This window comes from Leptonotus elevatus, chromosome 21 (assembly GCF_054856555.1).
Source record: "Leptonotus elevatus isolate MCC_2025b chromosome 21, RoL_Lele_1.0, whole genome shotgun sequence".
NCBI classification, from domain to species: domain Eukaryota; kingdom Metazoa; phylum Chordata; class Actinopteri; order Syngnathiformes; family Syngnathidae; genus Leptonotus; species Leptonotus elevatus.
The window spans coordinates 16,705,575-16,724,972 of NC_141259.1; the positions used below are offsets into that span (position 1 = coordinate 16,705,575).

The 19,398-nt window shown below is 42.7% G+C and overlaps 1 protein-coding gene across 2 annotated transcripts in view; it reads right to left on the reverse strand.

Moving 5' to 3' along the window:
• drosha (drosha ribonuclease III) overlaps positions 1-19,398 on the reverse strand; it is a 129,831-nt gene that overhangs the window by 86,400 nt on the left and 24,033 nt on the right. For both annotated transcript variants that reach the window (XR_015092195.1, XM_086066504.1), the window contains exons 17-22: positions 16,031-16,138; positions 8,503-8,641; positions 8,267-8,327; positions 7,502-7,561; positions 2,945-3,044; positions 1,787-1,889 (exon numbers count right to left, since the gene is read on the reverse strand). Coding sequence is in view for 1 of the 2 variants with exons in the window: in XM_086066504.1 (XP_085922630.1) it covers positions 1,787-1,889; positions 2,945-3,044; positions 7,502-7,561; positions 8,267-8,327; positions 8,503-8,641; positions 16,031-16,138 (571 nt within the window). In the remaining variant the exon portion in view is untranslated. The remainder of the gene's footprint in view (positions 1-1,786; positions 1,890-2,944; positions 3,045-7,501; positions 7,562-8,266; positions 8,328-8,502; positions 8,642-16,030; positions 16,139-19,398) is intronic.

The following is a 19,398-nucleotide window of genomic DNA, read 5'->3' on the forward strand; positions in this document are numbered from 1 at the left end:
AACAGTGACAGCATGACTCATGGCGTGCGTGGCATGTCTCCCAGCTAATAACAGCCAAAGCCGAGATGAGAGCGCCGGAAGAGAGGCGAGCCGAGCGAGAGCACAAAAGACGCGGGGAGCAAGTCGGAGACGGCTCGCTAACAAGGTCTTGAAGACGGCGTTTGAGCGCCAAAACTGAAATGAAGATGACAAAAAGTCCCAGCGAGAGAAAAAAAAGCGACATCAGACGGGAAAGTGACGCCCTCAAAGGCGCGTCACTTTTCCTCGCGTCTGCCATTTTTTTTGTGTGCCGCTTGTTTGGCAGCGTGTCTCTGGCAGCACTTTTCCTCGCGCAGGTTCCCTCAGAACTGCGTGTTTATTCATCACTTTTATTAAGTTGAAATTGGAGATGGGAGGGGGGGGGGATGAAAGCGAGGAGGCTTCCAGCATGGCATTGTCGCTCGGATGTGCGCCGCAATGAGAACGCCGCCGACAGCCGCGGGACAGAATAGATTACTACTTTGTCTCGGCCGATAATGAACCCGTGACAAGTGCGGGGGCCCCGGGGCCGACAGGGGGGCCACGGTGCCAGTCAGCACTTCCCGCCCCGCCGCTTGACGCGAGGAGGAGGAGGAGGAAGATCTCTTGAAAGCCGAGGCGGCAATCAGGACGGAGATAAGATAAGAAAAAGCTGCAGACGCTGCAGCTTTCCAGGAGTCGAGCTTAGCTCGGCGGGACTGGCGCGCACGCGCGCGTGTGTGTGTGTGTGTGCGCGCGCATGAGACACGACCAAGAGCAAGGGCAATAAGGGGGTTGCCCAAAGGTTCCTGCCGCGGCCGGGAGCAAACGCCGCGGCAGGAACCTACACTCAGATTAAGATCTTAATAGCTAAAAGGAAGTAAGGTTTTAAGGGAACAGGATGGAAAAAAGATCCGACACAAAGACAACAAGATGGGACAGAGATAGAAGAAGCATCGCAACATGTTAAATAAAATTGAAATTGCTGCCAAAAGCAACCTGGATCGCATTAAGTGCATTATTTGTACAGTGGGACGGACCTTGACTTAAGGGGTTCATTCACTCAAGTTATCATTTATACCAAATCATCTTATGTTAAAAATAAATAAATACATACATCATTTTAAAATAAATACATAAACTTTTATTTTGTATTTATTATTTACTCAAATAAATAAAAGCTCCACAGTGTATAAAAGCATAATGTAAAAAAACAAAACAAAGATATATGTGCCTTTAAGGGGCGTGGCCTAGTGAGTGACACCAGGAGGTGGAGTTGGGTTGGCTGGTTCGTCTATGTGAGAGCATTTGGCTGCGAGTTGTGGACTACAGCAGCTCTTTGCGAGTGTTCTCATTTTGTATTTGTAATTACAATAATGTGCATCAGCGACTGGTGCTCTCCTTGCCCACATGTGAAGGCATTACAGTTCAATGATGTGCTCTATTTCATTTTTACTGCACTTTTTTTTTTCTTCTAAAAAACTTTTGAAAATTAAGTTGAGTTACTTAACTGTATTTGCTCATAGCTCAAAGACACACAGCATTTCTGTTATTTGGCCAATATTGGGAGGTGTGATTTATTTATTCATGACTCATTAAGAATGTTAATTGAAGTGTTATTTCAGCTGTTTATACAGGAGATACGTGGGCATCACTTGCTTTCACACCTTCCATATACAGGACATTTCTCATTTCCTGTTTTTCACCCATTATAACGCACAAGTTGATTATTTTGTTGTTGAGAACATCATTTGGAGTAAAAACTCCTTGGCGGAGGTAACAATCTCACCTATGAGGGCCTCAAAGCAGTTGGCCATGGCATGCCGCAGGTCCGACTCCCGGCACAAGTCTGGCCCGTGAGCGTAGAGCATGAAGCGATCCAACTCCAGTTTCTGGAAAAGAGGACCACTTTCAAAAAGAGAATCTTCTGGAATCTTTTTTTAAAAAATGTTTTAATTGATATTGCTTAGAAGCAAAATTCAAAACGTTTTTGGGACCATGGCAATATTAAATATAGAACGTTTTTATACGTTTTTGGGAGCAAAGGAGTTAAAGGCAGCCATCATTAAAAAAAAAAGTAACGAAAACATTGTAGGTTTTGTTTGGGGGTGGGTGGGATAACGGAACTGATGAATAGCATTTGAAAGCGCGAAATGATGTCATTTTTGCAAACTGCAAGTTGACTTCCTGTGAAGTGCATCCAAAGTCCAAGTTGCCTCGCAGCCGACGTGCAAACAAACAGCCAGGGTGCCACTTAATTACGGCTGCTAACCGTTGGGGGTCTGCCACCCCCTGCGACTCAAACGCCGCATTTGACGACGGCTCCAACTCCGAGGGCGACTTCCCCACTTTCAAGTCCTCAATGCGGCGGATTGCGAGGATAAATATACATGTATAATTTTTAAAAGATAATTACGAGTGTCCTCCAGCAACTTGGCAACGGCGAGGCGCTGGATGGCGCTCACGACGGCGCGAGCGGCAAATTGAAACAAGTCCGCCGGCGACGCGGCGCTAATGCCGATTGGAGCGGCGGCATCTTTGTATTCAGCGGGGAGCGACATGAAAGATGCAAGTTTTTAATTGCTTTCTCGCTCCGGTGCCGTTGTGGACTTTTGCTGGCGAGCCACTCCAACGAGCTCAGCCGGCATGAGGAGAGAAGGGATGAGGGGTCGCGCAGGTTTGAAGCCTGCAGTGTTTCCGGAAGACCTACAGGGGGCCCCCCGGGACCCCCGGGCTCTTCCTCCCAAACAAGCACCTTTTAACTCCAATTACAAAGCTGTAAGGGCAAAATGAGGGAAGAAACGGGGAGGGGGATGGCAGCTCGACAGGATCCCGGGTCTCCCCTGTGCCCCCTTAAAGAGAAGTGGAGTCTCAAACAATCTCCTGTCAGTTGGAGGACCTTCCCACCATGAGGGGGGGGGGGGGGGGGGGGGGGGGGGGGGCTCACCTTTGCGAGCATGGCCAGATGCTGGTTTTGCACGATGGCTGTTCTGTAGGTGGCCAGGCCTCCTTCCTCCAAAGTGGGGAAAAGGTAGTACAAGTGGACACTGCGGAAACAAACACACACAGAACATGGGTAAGTTGGACCGGAGGCAGCATAGTGCGAAAGTGGATGACGAGTCGGCTTCACAGTTCTCTTGGGGGGGGCGGTTCAAATCTGGGCGATGGCCTTATGGCGTTAGCTTCATTGAAGATACTAATGACAGGTGAGCCTCATACAGTATTTATTTGTTTTTTTTAGGGGTGCCAGGCGATTAATTTTTTTACTGGTCATAGTTAACTCACGATTAATTGCAAATCTTATATCGGTTCTAAATCTACAATAAAACATACAATAAAATATTTTCTAATCTTGTTAATAGAAAAGTGGAAAAACATGTTAAACTAAAAGAAATATGGCTGCATGTTTTAGTCATTGATACAGTCATTTCATAATAATTCATCAAATTTAGTTACAATTAAAAAGATGTACTGTCAGGTTTTCCAAGTAAAGGGCGGTCGTTAATCGCGCGTTAAAAAAAATGTGTGGCGTTAAAGGCACTTTAAAAGAACTCAAAATTAACACGCTAATTATGACACCCCCCCTATTTTTTTTCATTTATTAGATCCCACTCAATTCCTTTCAATACAAAGCATTATTTATTTTGTACATTTTAATTTATTTATCTCATTAAATAAACTGTTGTGACTCAAATTAAAAGCTACACGACTATACATTTAACAAGGTATTTACCAAATACATATTGAATTGTAATTATTCCTTATTCTGACTGGCACGTGCCCTCCCATTGTCTGGTGATCTTTCCAGGGTGATTGAGAGAAACTTGGGGAGAGTCTCCAGCAACCCTAATTAGGATAAGCGCCATTGAAAATGGACGGATAATTCTTTCGTAATGGAATCCACAATGGACGCAAATGTGTCGTCTGTCATTTGAAGGCGGGCGGTTGAGTGACTCTCCCTCATGATTCATTCATTGAACTTTTCAAGGCGTTTCCAGACCCGAGCCGGTCGGAGCCCGCCAGCGGACGCATCAGCGGTTTCGCAGCTGGCTTCCGGGGCGAGCCGCTTCCATTTTCATTACCAGCCGGCGTCGGCCAAACCTGCAGCGTGTCATTTTGATTTCATCCGAATCACCGACAGACGTTTAATTCAGTCGTTTGTAATCAACGGCGGGACGGGAACGCAGGTGGCGTACACTTGCCCAAATTCCTGCTGGAATGTTGGCTGGGAAACAAAGCGTTTGAAATTAATACAAACTTTTAATTCCATGGAAATGATTAGAAAGTTTACTTTTAGGTCAGAGGAGGGAAAAGTATGGTAAAATATGGACCATTCTGTATCGAGCATGTTGTAATAAAGTGGAAGTCAAGTCTTTAGAATAAAATGTTCTGTGTGCCCCTACTAGTCGTAACACAAATTCTGATTAATATTTGCATTTATGGAATATGAATAAAGCGGAAAAAAATCCACATTTGTACCCATCTCAGGAGCTCACCCAGCACTGTGATGACTTTTTTATTCACTTTGTATAATGGGGCAATTATTTCATTGTAAATGTTAAAAATATTAAGAACATATTTTTAACATTTAACTTAATCAGTTCAAATGAAATTAGATAAATAAAAAGTAAGTATTATTTTACTATTAAAATAATTTATTTTGTTCATATTCATATATAAATATTAGTCAAATAAACCCTATGTACATAGACTTTTAAAATAAAATGACTTGCATATTCTCCATTTCAACTATTTTGTTGTTCTTTAAAAAAACAAAATTCTACCAATGACCTCAACCTTCTATTAATTTAAAAAATTTAAAAAAAGCACTTGACACGTAAGTTTACACACCCCTGCTAACAAGAGCTACTTTATATAAACGCTTTGGATAAAAACAAATATAAATTGATCAATGAACTAATCAGAAGTTAGTTAATTGTTCATCTTATGATGTATCAAACTATTGTAGGACTTCCTTTTCTGTCCATGTCGGCATGCTTGGACGATTTTGGTACAGAAGAACACCTTTGGAATGAGCTAAAAGAGACTTTCCAGAATGAGAGGAAAAACACACAAGCTCCCAAAACATGAATCGGCTCCAAGCCACTGAGAGGAACTCGTCCAAGATTGTGACTGAACTTTACTTGCTAGTTCCGCTGAAATATTTACTCACAAATATTGCGGCAGGACTTATTTATTTTACATCATCTGCTTTTAAAAGCGTCCTCCAGACTCCTCTACGAGCAGAAGCGGTGCCACACGGGCTGGCCCCGCATTGCATGTGCAGAATATTCTGCTGGCTGGACAGCAGCGCCTCAGATGGCCTCCGAGGGGCAGCGTGCTTTGGAGTGTGTGTGTGTGTGTGTGTGTGTGTGTGTGTGTGTGTGTGTGTGTGTGTGCAGCAGGCAGTTGGTTGGATCTGCTGTAGCCATTTAACTGGACAAGAGGCTAATAAATAATTCAGAGAGCCAGAACGCGGGCTGAGCATGTCTCATCCGACGCTAACAATCCAAGACGTGGGCAGAGGATGGCAAGACGGGAAGTGCCGGCCAATTCTTTGTTGTCTCACAAAGTGAGAGGCTGTGAACCAATGAGACCTGCTTCTTCTTTTTCTCCCCCATTTGCACTTAAGCCAGCGCAGGAAAAAAATAAAAATAAAAAAAAAGACTATTTCTTGTGTGGGTTTTCCAGTGATTTCCTCCCACATTCCAAAAGAAAAAAAAAAGCATGAAAGGCTAATTGAAGACTCTAGATTGTCTACAGGTGTCAATATGAGTGTGAATGTTTGTCTATGTGCTCAATCATTGGCTGGTGACCAGTCCAGGGTGTACAATTGTGGGCATGTGTCTGCACAAGGAAGCGGAAGGTTGAGAGAAACGCTAGTTGGATGTTTCCATGAGGCACAATACACACATAAAGACAATCGGATCGTTTTTATCCTGATTCCCAAACAAGCACGTCAAGCGCCCCGACTATCATTCGTTCCCCTCCAAATGTATTGGAACGGCAAGGTCAAGTCCTTCTGAAGAGGAGACTGAAGGGAGAAACCACCAAAATTAAACAAGAACTGAAACAGGCTGCAGTAAAGGCCTGGAAAAGCATTTCAAATGCATAATGTAACGGTCAGGTCAAGTCAACGGATTGCAGACTTGATGCAGTTATATTGAAAATAAGAGTTATGCCCCCAAATATGAAATGTTATTCACTTTTAACTCATTCACTCGCAGTAATTTTCACTGAAGCAACCCACTTCCCTCCAAACAGTTTTACTGAATTTGGACTGGCTTTACAAGGCCCAGAGAATATAGTGTTCTATTGCTATAAAAACATGGAACCTACCAAAAGAAAGATTAGAGACTCTTCTTTCATAAGGGAAAAAATATATATTCGTATCAGTTTCTGTTTTGCAACAATTAGCATTAGAATATAACTAAGCTTCATCATTATTCACAAATTTATTTAAAACAGTGGGGGAAAGATTTTGTTGCAACATGGCCCTAGTTGATCTCTTATACTCTGCTGCCACCTGCTCGCATAAAAAAGCTTATAAATACGTCTATGGGAGCATGGCAATACAGTATTTAAAATAGAACGTGTTTATACGTTTTTGGGAGCAAACTAATTAATTGTATCTGTTCTGACACTTTTGCTCATGTAAAGTGGGTGGATTCAAACAAAAGATGCGCTTTCTTGAGTTGTTTAACAAATTTAGAAATACATACCATGAAATAAAATCTGGAATTCTCAACTTTTGCCTCATATTCATTTTTTCATCTCAAACCCAAATGTCTTCAGTATACAACAACAAAAAAGGAAGAGACCTTGGCATTCCGACACTTTTGGAGGGGACAGTATGTCTTACAAGACTGTCCTATTATAACATTGTCCTTGAATGGATTTGTTCCGATAAACCGGTCCGAAACGGGTCAATTTCAAGTATTAAACGTGGTCAACATTTTGTGTTGAATCTATTCTAATGTAAAGATCAGAAGCATTTATGCAAGTAATTCCAATCCATCTGCATGCTTTCTTGAGTAACTTCATGTGGTCAAATCCTGCTTGAGGAGGAATCACAAGCGTGGAGGGCGGTTTCTCGCCGTAGGTGGTGTGCTCGATTAATAATGGCCACGTATAATTAGTCCCAGGCTAAGCTAAGTGGCGGGCAGCAGTGACCGACTGCGCGCACCCCGCAGTCAATAACACACTGAGCCTTGCAGACAACTAATTGCAAGTTGTCATGACAGCTCTCAGGCCCGCAAAAAAAAAAGATTGGCGCGTGGTTGTGGGAGGGAGAAATTACATCCACGCTTCCAATTACCAGGAAATCACTGTCTCCACACGCCGAAAGTGCAGAGAAGACTTGTGACAGACACCCAAAGATGGAGACGATGAGAGGAAAAGTGAAGTGGTTGGAGGCGGCGGTGAGGAAAAGGCTGACAGTATTGCAGTCGCCTTCAATTAGCGCTTGCGTCGATCAGGTGCGGCGGCGGAACCTTCTTCTCACCTGGTGAGGAACTCCACGACAGCGTCGCCCAGGAACTCCAACCTCTCGTTGTGATTGATCCTGCGGACGAGGGATGAGAGAGAACAACATCAAACGCGGCAGAGAACAAGCGCACGCACGCTCAAGCGGAATAGCGGAGCGTGGATGATGAACCACAACGCCAGAAAATGGAGGAAGTCCTCCCTGATTGCGTCGTTTAGTGCCAAGTGAAAGATGAGGACCAGCACTCCAGAAACATTGACATTGACAAAAGGCATAAATAAAATCTTTGAGAGTTTTCATAAAAAAAATAAAAAAGATTTATGATTTTAATCGATTTTTTCTTCTTCGCCTACAGAATATCCAATGACATGACGCAAGGCTTTTCTTCCCTTATGAAATTGACTTTATTTCTCCTGATACCAAACAATGGTGCCAAAAAATTGCTTAAGGGGAAAATAAGAATCCCATAAGTACATCATAGTTAAAAGTCGCCTTTTTCATATCTTGTGGCTTATTATTATTATCTTTTTTTTGCATCATCTTGCTTACAATCAGACATGAAAGCATAACCTCCCTGGTGAAGGTAATCCTGAGCAGGCATTGGCACGCCCATAAAATGAGTTGATTCCATTTGCCCCGAGATCTCCCGTCCTTCCGCCATTACGAGTTAATTTTCCTGTCAGCGGGCCTGCCGGGAATCTTAATCACGAGGCTGCTACCTTCGATTGCTCCCATGGTTAGCGATAGCATGAGGACGCATTTGCGCGGCGGCAGGCGGCCTACCTGGAGGGGGACGGGTCATCCTGGCCCAGACGGGACATGATGTTAATCAAAGTGTTGATTCCTGAAAGGGAAAAGCAGCAGGGTGGCCCGGTCAAAACACAGGGAGGGGATAGTAGAAGAATGAGAAGGAGGAGAAAAGAAGAAGGAGAGGGAGAAGGAGGTGAATAAGAAAAAAAGAAAAAGAAGAAGAAGAAGAAGAGGTGGCGTAAAAGACCACAAAAGGTGCAAGTCCTCACCTTTCTTTCTCATGTACATGTGGTGAACTTTCCTGTCACCATATTTGGGTTGACGGATCCCGCAGTTGGACAGCGAGTTGCGGGCGTGGTCGGGGTTCATCCCAAAGTTGAGATGGTGACTAGGATGTGTCATGGCCAACTGAGGAAGTGGAAGACCAGCATGATGGATGGGAAAACTATTTCCAGCAGGAAATCAAATTCATGGGAAACTTTTTGGAAGCTTCGCCTGATCTACAAATTCTTGCAAATCAACTCAGTGGACTTCGATGAGGTCCATTTAGGTTTGTTCAAAGAGCGGGTGGTCAAAGGTTGAATAGTTTGTAGAATGTAAACAGTTTCTAGTATGCAAAGGTATGTGCGGCTGCACAATGTGGCATTTCTGGGGGAACGCGAAAGCTCCCTCAAAAGAAAAAAAGATAGAGAAATGCAGGATGAGAAGTGGGACAAATTGTTCAAAGCAAGCTTCTTTTTTTCCTCATAATACTTTTTTTGCGTTTGTGTGAAAGTGTTTAAAAGAATGAGCTTGAAGCACAACACGAGCCACAAAAAATGGACTACTTCAATCTTCAACCTTGACAGAAGCAACATTTTCAATGGCATACAGCACCAAAAATTAAACCCACATTGGGCCATTGATTGAAAATGTCATTTTACACACAAAAATAGTTCAAGAGAATTTAACCACAGGTGAGTTTAATCATCATGAAAATTCAGAGAATAGAGGAAATGGTGACACTTTAAAAATATGGTCTGTATGCCGAGCACTGCATGCAGTTTTTTTTTCTTAAGTAACCTGCTGAAAGATGATTCCTTTCGTTTATTATCCACCAAAAACGAAACCCTTGAGATTGTCCTTGGCCTGCTCCTGACAAGTGACAATGATAGACAAGACAGCTATCTAGATTTCTCTTGCCTTTGGGTTCTCCTACTTCTTATGTGTTTATGTGCGTATGTATTTTCTTTTACAGTTGTTTATATTAGCCATTAGGAAGAAACGTGACCACAAGGGACAGGGTTTGCTTGAACCCTCATCACTCAACCAATTTTCATTTTTGTTTTTAGATATGACAAAAACAACTATGCTGTGTGTTTTTTTTTTTTAAATGTACGATTTAAAAATTCAGCCTGAATGATAGCCACGTTAATAAGGTTTGTAATAAACCAACCCGTTTTTAAATCCGTCAATAATTCAGCAAGTTAGGAGTATTTGTGTGAGTAAATCATCCATTTTACTGCAAAACTACAGCACAACAAACCAAAGCAGTCCCCTGTCCTAAGATGGCCGATCAGCGGTTACGTTGCCGACTCCACCATGAAACATCAAATGTTTATATCTATGATCTAGACAACTAAATAGTGTATACATCATAACTTCCCAGTCACACGTCTCAGACACCAGACAGACGTGTGCCAGTATTAGGCTCGATCAATTGCTGCCAACAGACGTGTACATCGTTATTCGACATTTAGCTGTGCCTGGAAAGGGAAAAAAAAAAAGATCCGACAAGCATTTATCAATCTTACATTAGGCAAATCTCAGCCCCCCCCCCAAAAACCAACACAGCTGCTCTCCCCTGTTGGCTTGTCTCCTTTCAGAAGACTTCAAATCAATTTCAAGCTCCAATGAGATATATATGTAAAAACCTCAAAACGCAAGTGCTTCAATATTTTGCACTGCACAAGAGGCCTTCTGCTTTCAAGCTGTGAACACACGCCGCAAAAATTCGACAGCCATTGTACTTTTTGTCATCTGGTTTGTGTGCGAGACGAGCAGATTTGTTTGGCGCCTCAGCTTCATATTGACACTTGGATAAAAAGCAAATAAAGCGAGTTGCTGCTCCTCCACCCCCTTTTTTCTTTCCAGTTGTAGTCCACCCCGAAAGCCGCCCCCCCCCCCCCCCCCCAAGCCATGTCACAGCTCCACAAAAGAGAACACATCAGTCAACATGCAAAAACTGCAGCTTGTCTGCAATTAAGGACAACATCCCAAAGCCGCGTGGTCCTTTCAAGACCACCGATGCTTGCTCCACTCAACTTAACCTTTGAGCAAATTGTCCCGTGCACCACTCGTCATGTTAGCTTTGTGCAGTGTTTCTCAAAATGTACTCAGCCAGGGCACATATTTTACATTTGAAAGCTCTCACAGCACAACAGCAAACAAAACATCATAAGAAATGCACTGAAATAATGATGAGCTCACATCAATTTACAAAACTGATGTACTAAAAACGTTCTCACAGCCCGGTATAACACGCCGACAAAATGACACTTCCCCGTCTGTTCTTGTGTGGGTGTCACGTTGTATGCCTTTTATTTACATCTATAAAATATGTTTGTTGGTGGTGTTTTTATTTATTTATTTTATTGTATTTTTTTTAATGAACCCATGTATAATAGGATGGGACGATTTCAGATGTATTTATTTTTCGCAAAAAAAATTGTTATTCACGGGAAACTGCAGTAGTCGTAGGAATTTAAGACACAATGAGATCTTAAATGCTCATTTTCAAACAGCAGGAAACTAATCAATATCATTTGGTAAAGTAACAGCCTTGCAGAACAATTACGTAAATGATTTCCCACCAACCCCTTTGAAATGAATGAAAATGACACCAATCTTTCCAGCCCACCTTAAAAAATTGCTTTATTACAATTAACAAAGAAAGTAATTATATATCGTAACAATATTAATAACAAGACTGTAAACAAACAGTTTATGCATCGTTATTAATTGATTATGGTGTGCGCAACTTGGCCACCAGGGGCAGTATTCATGCAGAAACAAAGAGTTTCACAACTATAGGCCCTGCGGATTTATCGTGTTGTTTTGTGACCCAGCAAAAGGCTGGGAGTCAAACCTTGATAAAATATTTGATAAAGTCAAACTTTTAAATAATATCGTGGATTTAAAACCAAATGCACATTATTATACAATTTCATATTTTGTTTTAGAAACTCAACCAAGGCCATGTTGCAACAAGCTCTTTTCCCCACAGTTTGAAACAGATTTGTGAATAATGATGAAACTTAGCTATATCCTAATGCTAATTGCTGCAAAACAGAAAGAGATAGAAAATATACTTTTTTTCCTGATGAAAGAAGAGACTAATCTTTCCTTTGGTAGGTTCCATGTTATTATAGCAATAGGACACATTATTCTGTGGGCCTTGCAAATTCAGTCAAAATACAGTAAAACAGCTGGGAGAGAAGGGGGTTGCTTCACTGAAAATGGCTGCCAGTGAATGAGTTAAGGCAACAACAAAAAAAGTGAACAATGGCTTGTGTCTCTACAATTTCACAAGTCGGGTCACTCGTATCTCAAAGCGCCGCTGCATTGTGTTTGCCACAGTACTGCAAATGATGCTGATTGCATTGACCAAAACATTAGATTAAAAGCATGCTCATTATTACTGTATTACATGACAAGTCAAATGACTTCAGATTTCATGACTTAGTTATAAGATAACCAACTCATTAATATGCATGACACGACTATTTTACTGTAGTGCCTGACTACTGACATTACTTTATAACATAAGTAGCCGCAAGAACATTAACATGCGAGTCCATGTTAGCGATAGCAATTTGACATGCCTATGAATTAGTTACTCCTTCCCATGTTGCGGGATGTGTCGTCCGGCAACTGCGTTTGAGTGTCCGCGCGGCGGATGTAAGTAACATCATCGCCATGGCGACCACTTGGCTGTCCGGGCGTGCTAAAGAGGCTGCGTCAAACACCATTTATCATTTAGACAGACAGAGAAAAGAGCAGAATGCGGTAAAAATGTAACGCGAGGCCCGGCGGAATGTCGTGGTGAGAGCCAGCGTGGCCATGAATAAGACAACAAATAAAATAGGGATGCACGCACAAGCGTATGCGTCGGGGCGGGGGGCGTGTGACAACGCAAGCGGGCTGGGGGACTTGTACACTTGAATTATTGAGATGTTCTGTGATGCTTCTCGTTGTGCCAGCGTGGGTCCAAAGTGGGGAGTGGGGAGCCGGGGCGGGGGTTGGATCAACAGGGGGTGGGTTAGGATTAAGGCCGGCCTTGATGGATGCGCTCGCATGCGGCGGCCATCAACACACTGCGATAACCGCACACCCCTCACACTCCATGACTTTTTACATGTTAAATGTTTAACGGGGAGCCTCTGTGAAGAGGGTCTTCAAAGCCTGCATTGGGGGCCACATGCCGCCATCTTTTTTATTGCAGAGCCGTCTTGTAACTGAGAGTGATACTTGAGTAAAAGTACAAGTAGCTTAAAAGAATATCTGACCCATTGAGCTATTTTCAGATGAAAAAATATTAATTAATTAATTAATTAATATTTTGTCCAGAATTAATTTGATAACTTAATACAATTAACAGCGTAAAAAAATAGTCAAACTTAGTGCATACATTTTTAGTCAATTTAAAGTTCCTTTAACGGCAGTAAAAAAGAATGTAACGAGCGATTAATGACCGCCCCTTACTTGGAATGCCTGCACTGGGGGAATGCCAGTCGCAACACAGCAGACATGTCCATGTCCAAATTTTGCAGTAATAAATGTCATAGTAATGCATATATTTGTGGAGGCTGGGGTCAAGTTGTATTTTACATTTTTTTTTAAATGTTCAGAAGATACTTCCTGTTAAAGATTAGATAGCTCTTAACATGAAAAGAAAAATGCACTGCGATGTCAGCAATGTCTTACAAATGCAATAATGCCATCTAGTGGCAGAAAAATGACATCCATACAAATCAATATTACTTAAATTTTTTTAGGTACATTTTATGAATTATTATGAAATTACTGTATCAATGACTAAAAGACGTAGTCATGTTTCTATTAGTTTAACATTTTTTGTCCACTTTTAAGTTAAGAGTATATAACGTATAACGTAGAAAATAAATATTTGATTGTACATTTAGAACAGATATCAAATTTGCTATTAATCGTGAGTTACAACCCCCTTCAGTTGCTATAAAAACATGGAACCTACCAAAACAAAGATGAGAGTCTCTTCTTTCATCAGGAAAAAAAGTACATTTGTATCTGTTTACGTTTTGCAGCAATTATTATCATTATTCACAAATCTGAAACAGTAGAAAAAGAAAACATTGCCCTGGTTGAACTCTTTTGCTCTGCTGCCACCTGCTGGCCGTTTTTGTAATAACTAACATTGCTTTAAGCGTTCTCTTCAGGTCAGAGGGCTGCATCAAAGCCTTCTGTATGCTCTAGTATAAAAAAACATTTTAAAAAAAAGCGTCTTTGGGAGCCAGGTAATATTTAAAATTAAACGTATTTATAAGCTTTTGGGAGCAAATGAGTTAATTATGACAAAAAAATTGAATCGCCTGACATTCCTAGTTTAAAACACATTTTCCACTTTCAGAAAATGACATCACATGACGTCGCGACCAATCATGTTTGTTTTGTTCTAACTACAGTTGGTTTGACATGAGGTGCACATTTCCCTATTATGTTGCCAAATTTTAACTTCTAAGGTTTGATGCATACACTTCTCATAACTCAGACTTTCTTTCCCCCCAATTACTTTGGTTGAACTCCAGTTTGTATGAATTCAGAGACGCATGCCACATTCCTTTGGTTGAACTGGATTGTGCGACTCGAGAGAGAGAGAGAGGAGGCCATGTCAGGCTCTGAATGAGTGCTTGTCAGCCGGCGGCGAGCCTCCTCGCCGGCCAGTGTTTCCTTTTTGTCACTTATTATGACAGCTCGTCATTGCACACTTGACAAATGGCCGATCAATATGTGCAAATTCCTGCATGCGAAGCCCGCGGGAGCGCTCGGGCTTCTCACACCAACACACAAAGAGAGGTGTGAGTTTAACGATCACAACTGCACAGCGCCGCGCTCTCTAATGCCTCGCTGATGGCGCCTCCTCGATCTCGCTGGGAGGGTTTTAGGGCGGGGGGGGGGGGGGGGGGGTTGTAGGGGTGCACACTCCCCGGGCAGTGACAGGGCAGAGCTGGCATTTGGCAGGACTCTACTGTCACCGCAAGTCACAGCGGACCTAGCAAAGTTGTGACTTGGGTCGGCGCCGGCTACCTTAAGTGACTCCTGCACCGCTCTTTCCGCCTGAACTGTCTGAGCAGAGGCTGCGCGGGTCCAAATAATGAGGAGCCTGCTGCCTCCGTGGACGTGCGCACACAAGCCCAGATCTCACCGCAGGCAGGCAGGCAGGCAGGCAGGCAGCCTCAAACCGGCGAGCCGGGCTTTGTCTTGTTGCAGTTATTAACTATGCCAGCCTTTAAATAATACAGCGGTGCCACGGTGGTGTCACATCACTCTGTCACTTTGGCTGTCCAACTTCATCTAAAGTCCTATTCGGCCAGACTTATACGCATTCTGAGCATGCGGCAACTTGATAACTGGATCAACGAGAAGATGGCTTTAAAGGTAGTTTTATTTGAATCCCACAGTAAAATTGAATTGAAATTGAATCTTGAATTTTGATCAGTGGCACAGTCGGCAAACATAAATTTCGTTTTTTGCCCCATTCGCTTTCAAGAAAAAACTAAAGACATTATACAAATCAAGTTAGTTTTTCTTCACAACAGGCAACAAAGGCCCGCCTCCAACAGAGCAACATGGCCAAATCTGAATGAAGCAAACCATCGTGGAAAAAAAAAACATAGTTACCGATAGATTTGATTTGAACAAATTAGATAAAATAACAAAGGATAGAGAGAATAACAAAGGATAATGTTCCCATTCAGGCCAGAATGCATCACAGAGCAATGTTTAGATTGCAAAAGCACAGAAGCTACGTACGCGCTACATTTGAGCCGCAATAGTTGTGGGTGTTTACGGGAGTATTTGGCCGGCTAATACCATCCAAGCAACGGAAATATTTGCTTTGTAGTCGTCCTCTCTCGTCGTCCTGGCGACAAACTAAAGTTAGTTTGCAAACGTGGACGCTGGGCAGACCTGAGAGACGAACTCAACAGGGATGGATTTAAAAATGGGACCAAAGAGAAAACAACATCCTGGTTTCAGGGCACGGCACAGGATCCTGGAGGTTAAAATTATTTTAAACCTTTCCCGTCGGTTGATACGTTGCGTTATTGCGCCTGTGTGGGCACTCAATTTGCCATTTAATATTTTCATCAAATTGGATTTTTCAGTTGTTGGACTATGAAGCATTTTGGGGGAAAAGTACAATAAACAACCCATTCGAGTTGATTCCAGAATCACTAATCAATGCGAATGAAAATGAGTTCTGATTTTGTGTGCGAGTCCCGGCAGTAAATTAGATTACATTAGATTTAGTGCTGTCAAAGTGAAAGATTTAAAGCACTGGAGTTAAAGCTTTAACTCAGGTGATAAAGCCTTAAAGCTTTATCTGCACTAATCAGATTACATTAGGTTAGGATTGATTACATTACATTACGATTAGACAGACAGTCAGACAGAAGGATAGACAGATAGATATGTTTGTCAAGGCCTCAAATTGACAACTTTACAAGCTTGTGCAACATCTCCATTGTGGCGCGTACGCTTTTGAAGTGCGCGTCTTACCTGCAAGAGGCAACGCTCCTTGAAGACGTAGCCAATCAGCTTGTCCAGGTGCATGAGGCACTGGTGGTAGCGGATGTGATGGGTGAGGACGGGCAGCATCATGGCGTGCTGTGGGAGCACAAAGAGAATTCTCAAGGAGACGGCTCAGGAGGGGGGAACCTGAGTGGGGATCATGTGTGATATGAAAGACGAGTGACGAGAACACGTTGGAGGGGAATGTGTGATGAAGAGATTGTCAGAAGCAAAGGCTGAGAGCTGATAGTGGGCAGAAATCAATCAGACACTCATTATTTATTAAGTGGTGCTAGGCAACACATAGATGAAATAACCACAAACCCGATGGCGGCGGCGTGAGGGCGAATGACGGACAGGAGGGAAAATTCACTTTGGGGCAGGGCGGTGGGATCGAAGCCTATTTCGCCATGTTGACACACTTACTGTCACACAAATCCTGACAGCCCCTCTGCAGAGAGACGGCGAGAATAATGGCGGCGCGAAAAGCAGCCGGTGGCCGGCGCAGAAGCTCCGTCATTAGCGGCGGTTCACAGCGAGTCGGCCGCGAGTCGGCCGCGAGACGCAAGATGGCAAAGGCGGGTTTCAGAACATTAACCCCGAGCCCGCACATGAGAGAGGAGCCCAGCGTCTTTGTTTTAATTAGCGCTACAGGGCAAGGCGACTCCTGTGGTCCGACGGCACCAAGAGGTGTTGACAAGGAAACCCGGGGGCCGTCACGGGGGGCTGCACAGGTGACACGCTTCCCTGACATCGTTAAGGAGCCAATTAACCAAGCCGCGATGGACTCCTGAACTTGCCTGATGGCCGACTGACTGATACGGTTTGTTCTAGGTCGTGCTAAACCACAAAAAAATGAATCATGCTAACCTACAAAAGTTGAACGGTTGCTGAATACCTTTCAGCTTTAATTCAAAAGATTTCAACATTCTAACAGGTAGGATGATTCAAAATAAGACGTGATGGAAATTCTTTAATACTCAACATGACCAAGGACAGATGAGCTAATTAACTCATTCACATGCAGCCATTTTGACTGAACCCCCTCTTCACTCCTACTGGATTTTGACGCATTTTGCAAGGCCCACAAAATATCGTGTTCTATTGCTATAAAAACATGGAACCTAGCAAAAGAAAGATTAGAGTATTTTCATTCATCATGGAACAAGGTATATTTATATCTCTTTCTGTTTTGCAGCAATTAGCCGTAAAATATAGCTAAGTTTAATCAATATTCAAATTCCCGGTGAAAAACACTATCAAAAAAGAGCGTTTTTGCAACATGGCCCTGGTTGATCTCGTATACGCAGCTGCCACCTGCTGGCCATTTTTTGTAATAATTACCATTGCTTTAAGCGACCTCTTCAGGTCAGAGGCCGCATCAAAGCCTTCTGTATGCTCTAGTATTTAAAAAAAAGTATAAATATAAGTTTTTGGGACCATGGCAATATTTAAAAAAGAACATTTTTATAAGGTTTGGGGAGCAATTAACAAACTTTTCTGTTACTCAGATTAATGGCACAGTTGTGCTCTTTTGATGCTGAACTGGATAGCGCACTGTAGAGCGGAAGTTAGCAAGCAGGCTAGCAATTACGTTTTGCAAAAATATTACTTTAAGACACGCAAAGTAAACTATTTATACATTTGAGAGAATTCCATCCGCAAATCTCATGATGGAGGTTTGGTTCTCATTCTGTCCCTTTAGCAGTACTACGCCAATAGGCACACTTGATACATTCACAGTATAACTATTTACAATATATGATAATCATTTTTGAAGGAAATCATAACTAAAGTCTAAATCTTTTGGGGTCTAGCTTTCGGCACAAGCCCAAACAGGTTTTTATCATTGTTGTAGTTTGGGACAGGAGTAGTTACTGGAGTTCTGGAGTAGCGATAGCTAGTGACCAACCGTCTTTTTTATCAACCGGTCATTCACCTGTTTAAAAGGCAAGATATCTGATTAATGTCCACTTTGCCATATAATGAATTTGTGTCCGGACATTGTTGACTCCATTGACTCCATTTTGTACTTTGACATCGATGGCTTCTTTTGCTTCCAATTGCAACACTTATTCCGATGTCACCACTCTGCACGGAGGATATCGAGTATGTGCGTAAACACTGCAGTCGCCTTGGCAGATATTTGATACGTAGATTGGATTTGTATGCAACCTTTGTAAGAGTTATGTTTAACCCTGAAGCTTAACATAAGCAGTAAGTACAATATTTGTTGCTCATGCTCAGCGAATCACACGTGGAATATTGTCAGAGGAGGGCTGAATGGGACCCGTACGTCTTTTCCTCTTTTTCAGCATGCTAAACAAACTTCATTTCCTTCACATTTCTGTGAATGGCGAGCAGCCTTCGCATGCCTTCCACGAAGGCCGCGGAAGGCGGAGAACAAGAGCAAGTGAATCACGGTGCAAATTCCCCATCTCTGCTTGTAAAGTGAAGGCCGGTCGTGGAAACGCCTTTCAAGTGAAACAACCTTGGTAGTGTGGAGCGATGTCAATCACAAGCGGGCCCGTTTGACTGTGAATTGCTTTTTTTTGGGGGGGGGGGGGGCGTTGGGGGGTGGAATAAAGCAAGTTTGGACTCGAGATCTGCCGCTATCTCTCGGCGGTGCGACGCGCGGTGCAGAGTGTAGCGCCTGAAATTATTCATGAACCAATTAGTCGCAGCAGTCCAGCTTGAAGCAAATATAATTGGGTGGCAATTATGGATCGGATCCTCTTTACTAGACCTTGCTGCAAGAGAGGTCTGGCTTATGAGACTCCAACTTTCCTGTCATGCCTCTGCAAACGTGAGCGGCGGCTGGAGGCGCTCGCAACAAGAGCGCACGGCTGCCAATTATTGCTTTGCCGTTGGACGACCAAAACAAACCAGAGAAAGAATGGTGAAAAATAAAAGCAGATGACAGCGTGGCAGTTTCACATGCAAATTCACCAGTGTTGTCGACTGCAGGCCCGTTTGGGTCTAAGATGGCTCTGATGAATCCATTTTTGATCAAAATGTGATATTTGATCAAACTCACGCTCGATGTGGTTGTGTCGTGTACCCGCGGCATAAAGAAGGTGCCGGACTTTTGAATTTGATGCTTCAAGCTGTTTAATGTCATTAGGAATAGTTCGATAATCAGCCTTTTATAAAAATCTGATGGCCGATAACAGATCGATTTAAAACCGTATTAACTTCAGGGAACTGTTTATTTCAATTTTCAGTTAATTTTAAATAAGATGTTGTCGACCCTGGAAACTTCTGCACCTTCTGTTTTTGCAAGACAAGTGAAAATGGAACATTTTAGATATTTAAAAATTTTGGAAAACTTTACTGAAGAAAATAATAGGGAGCTT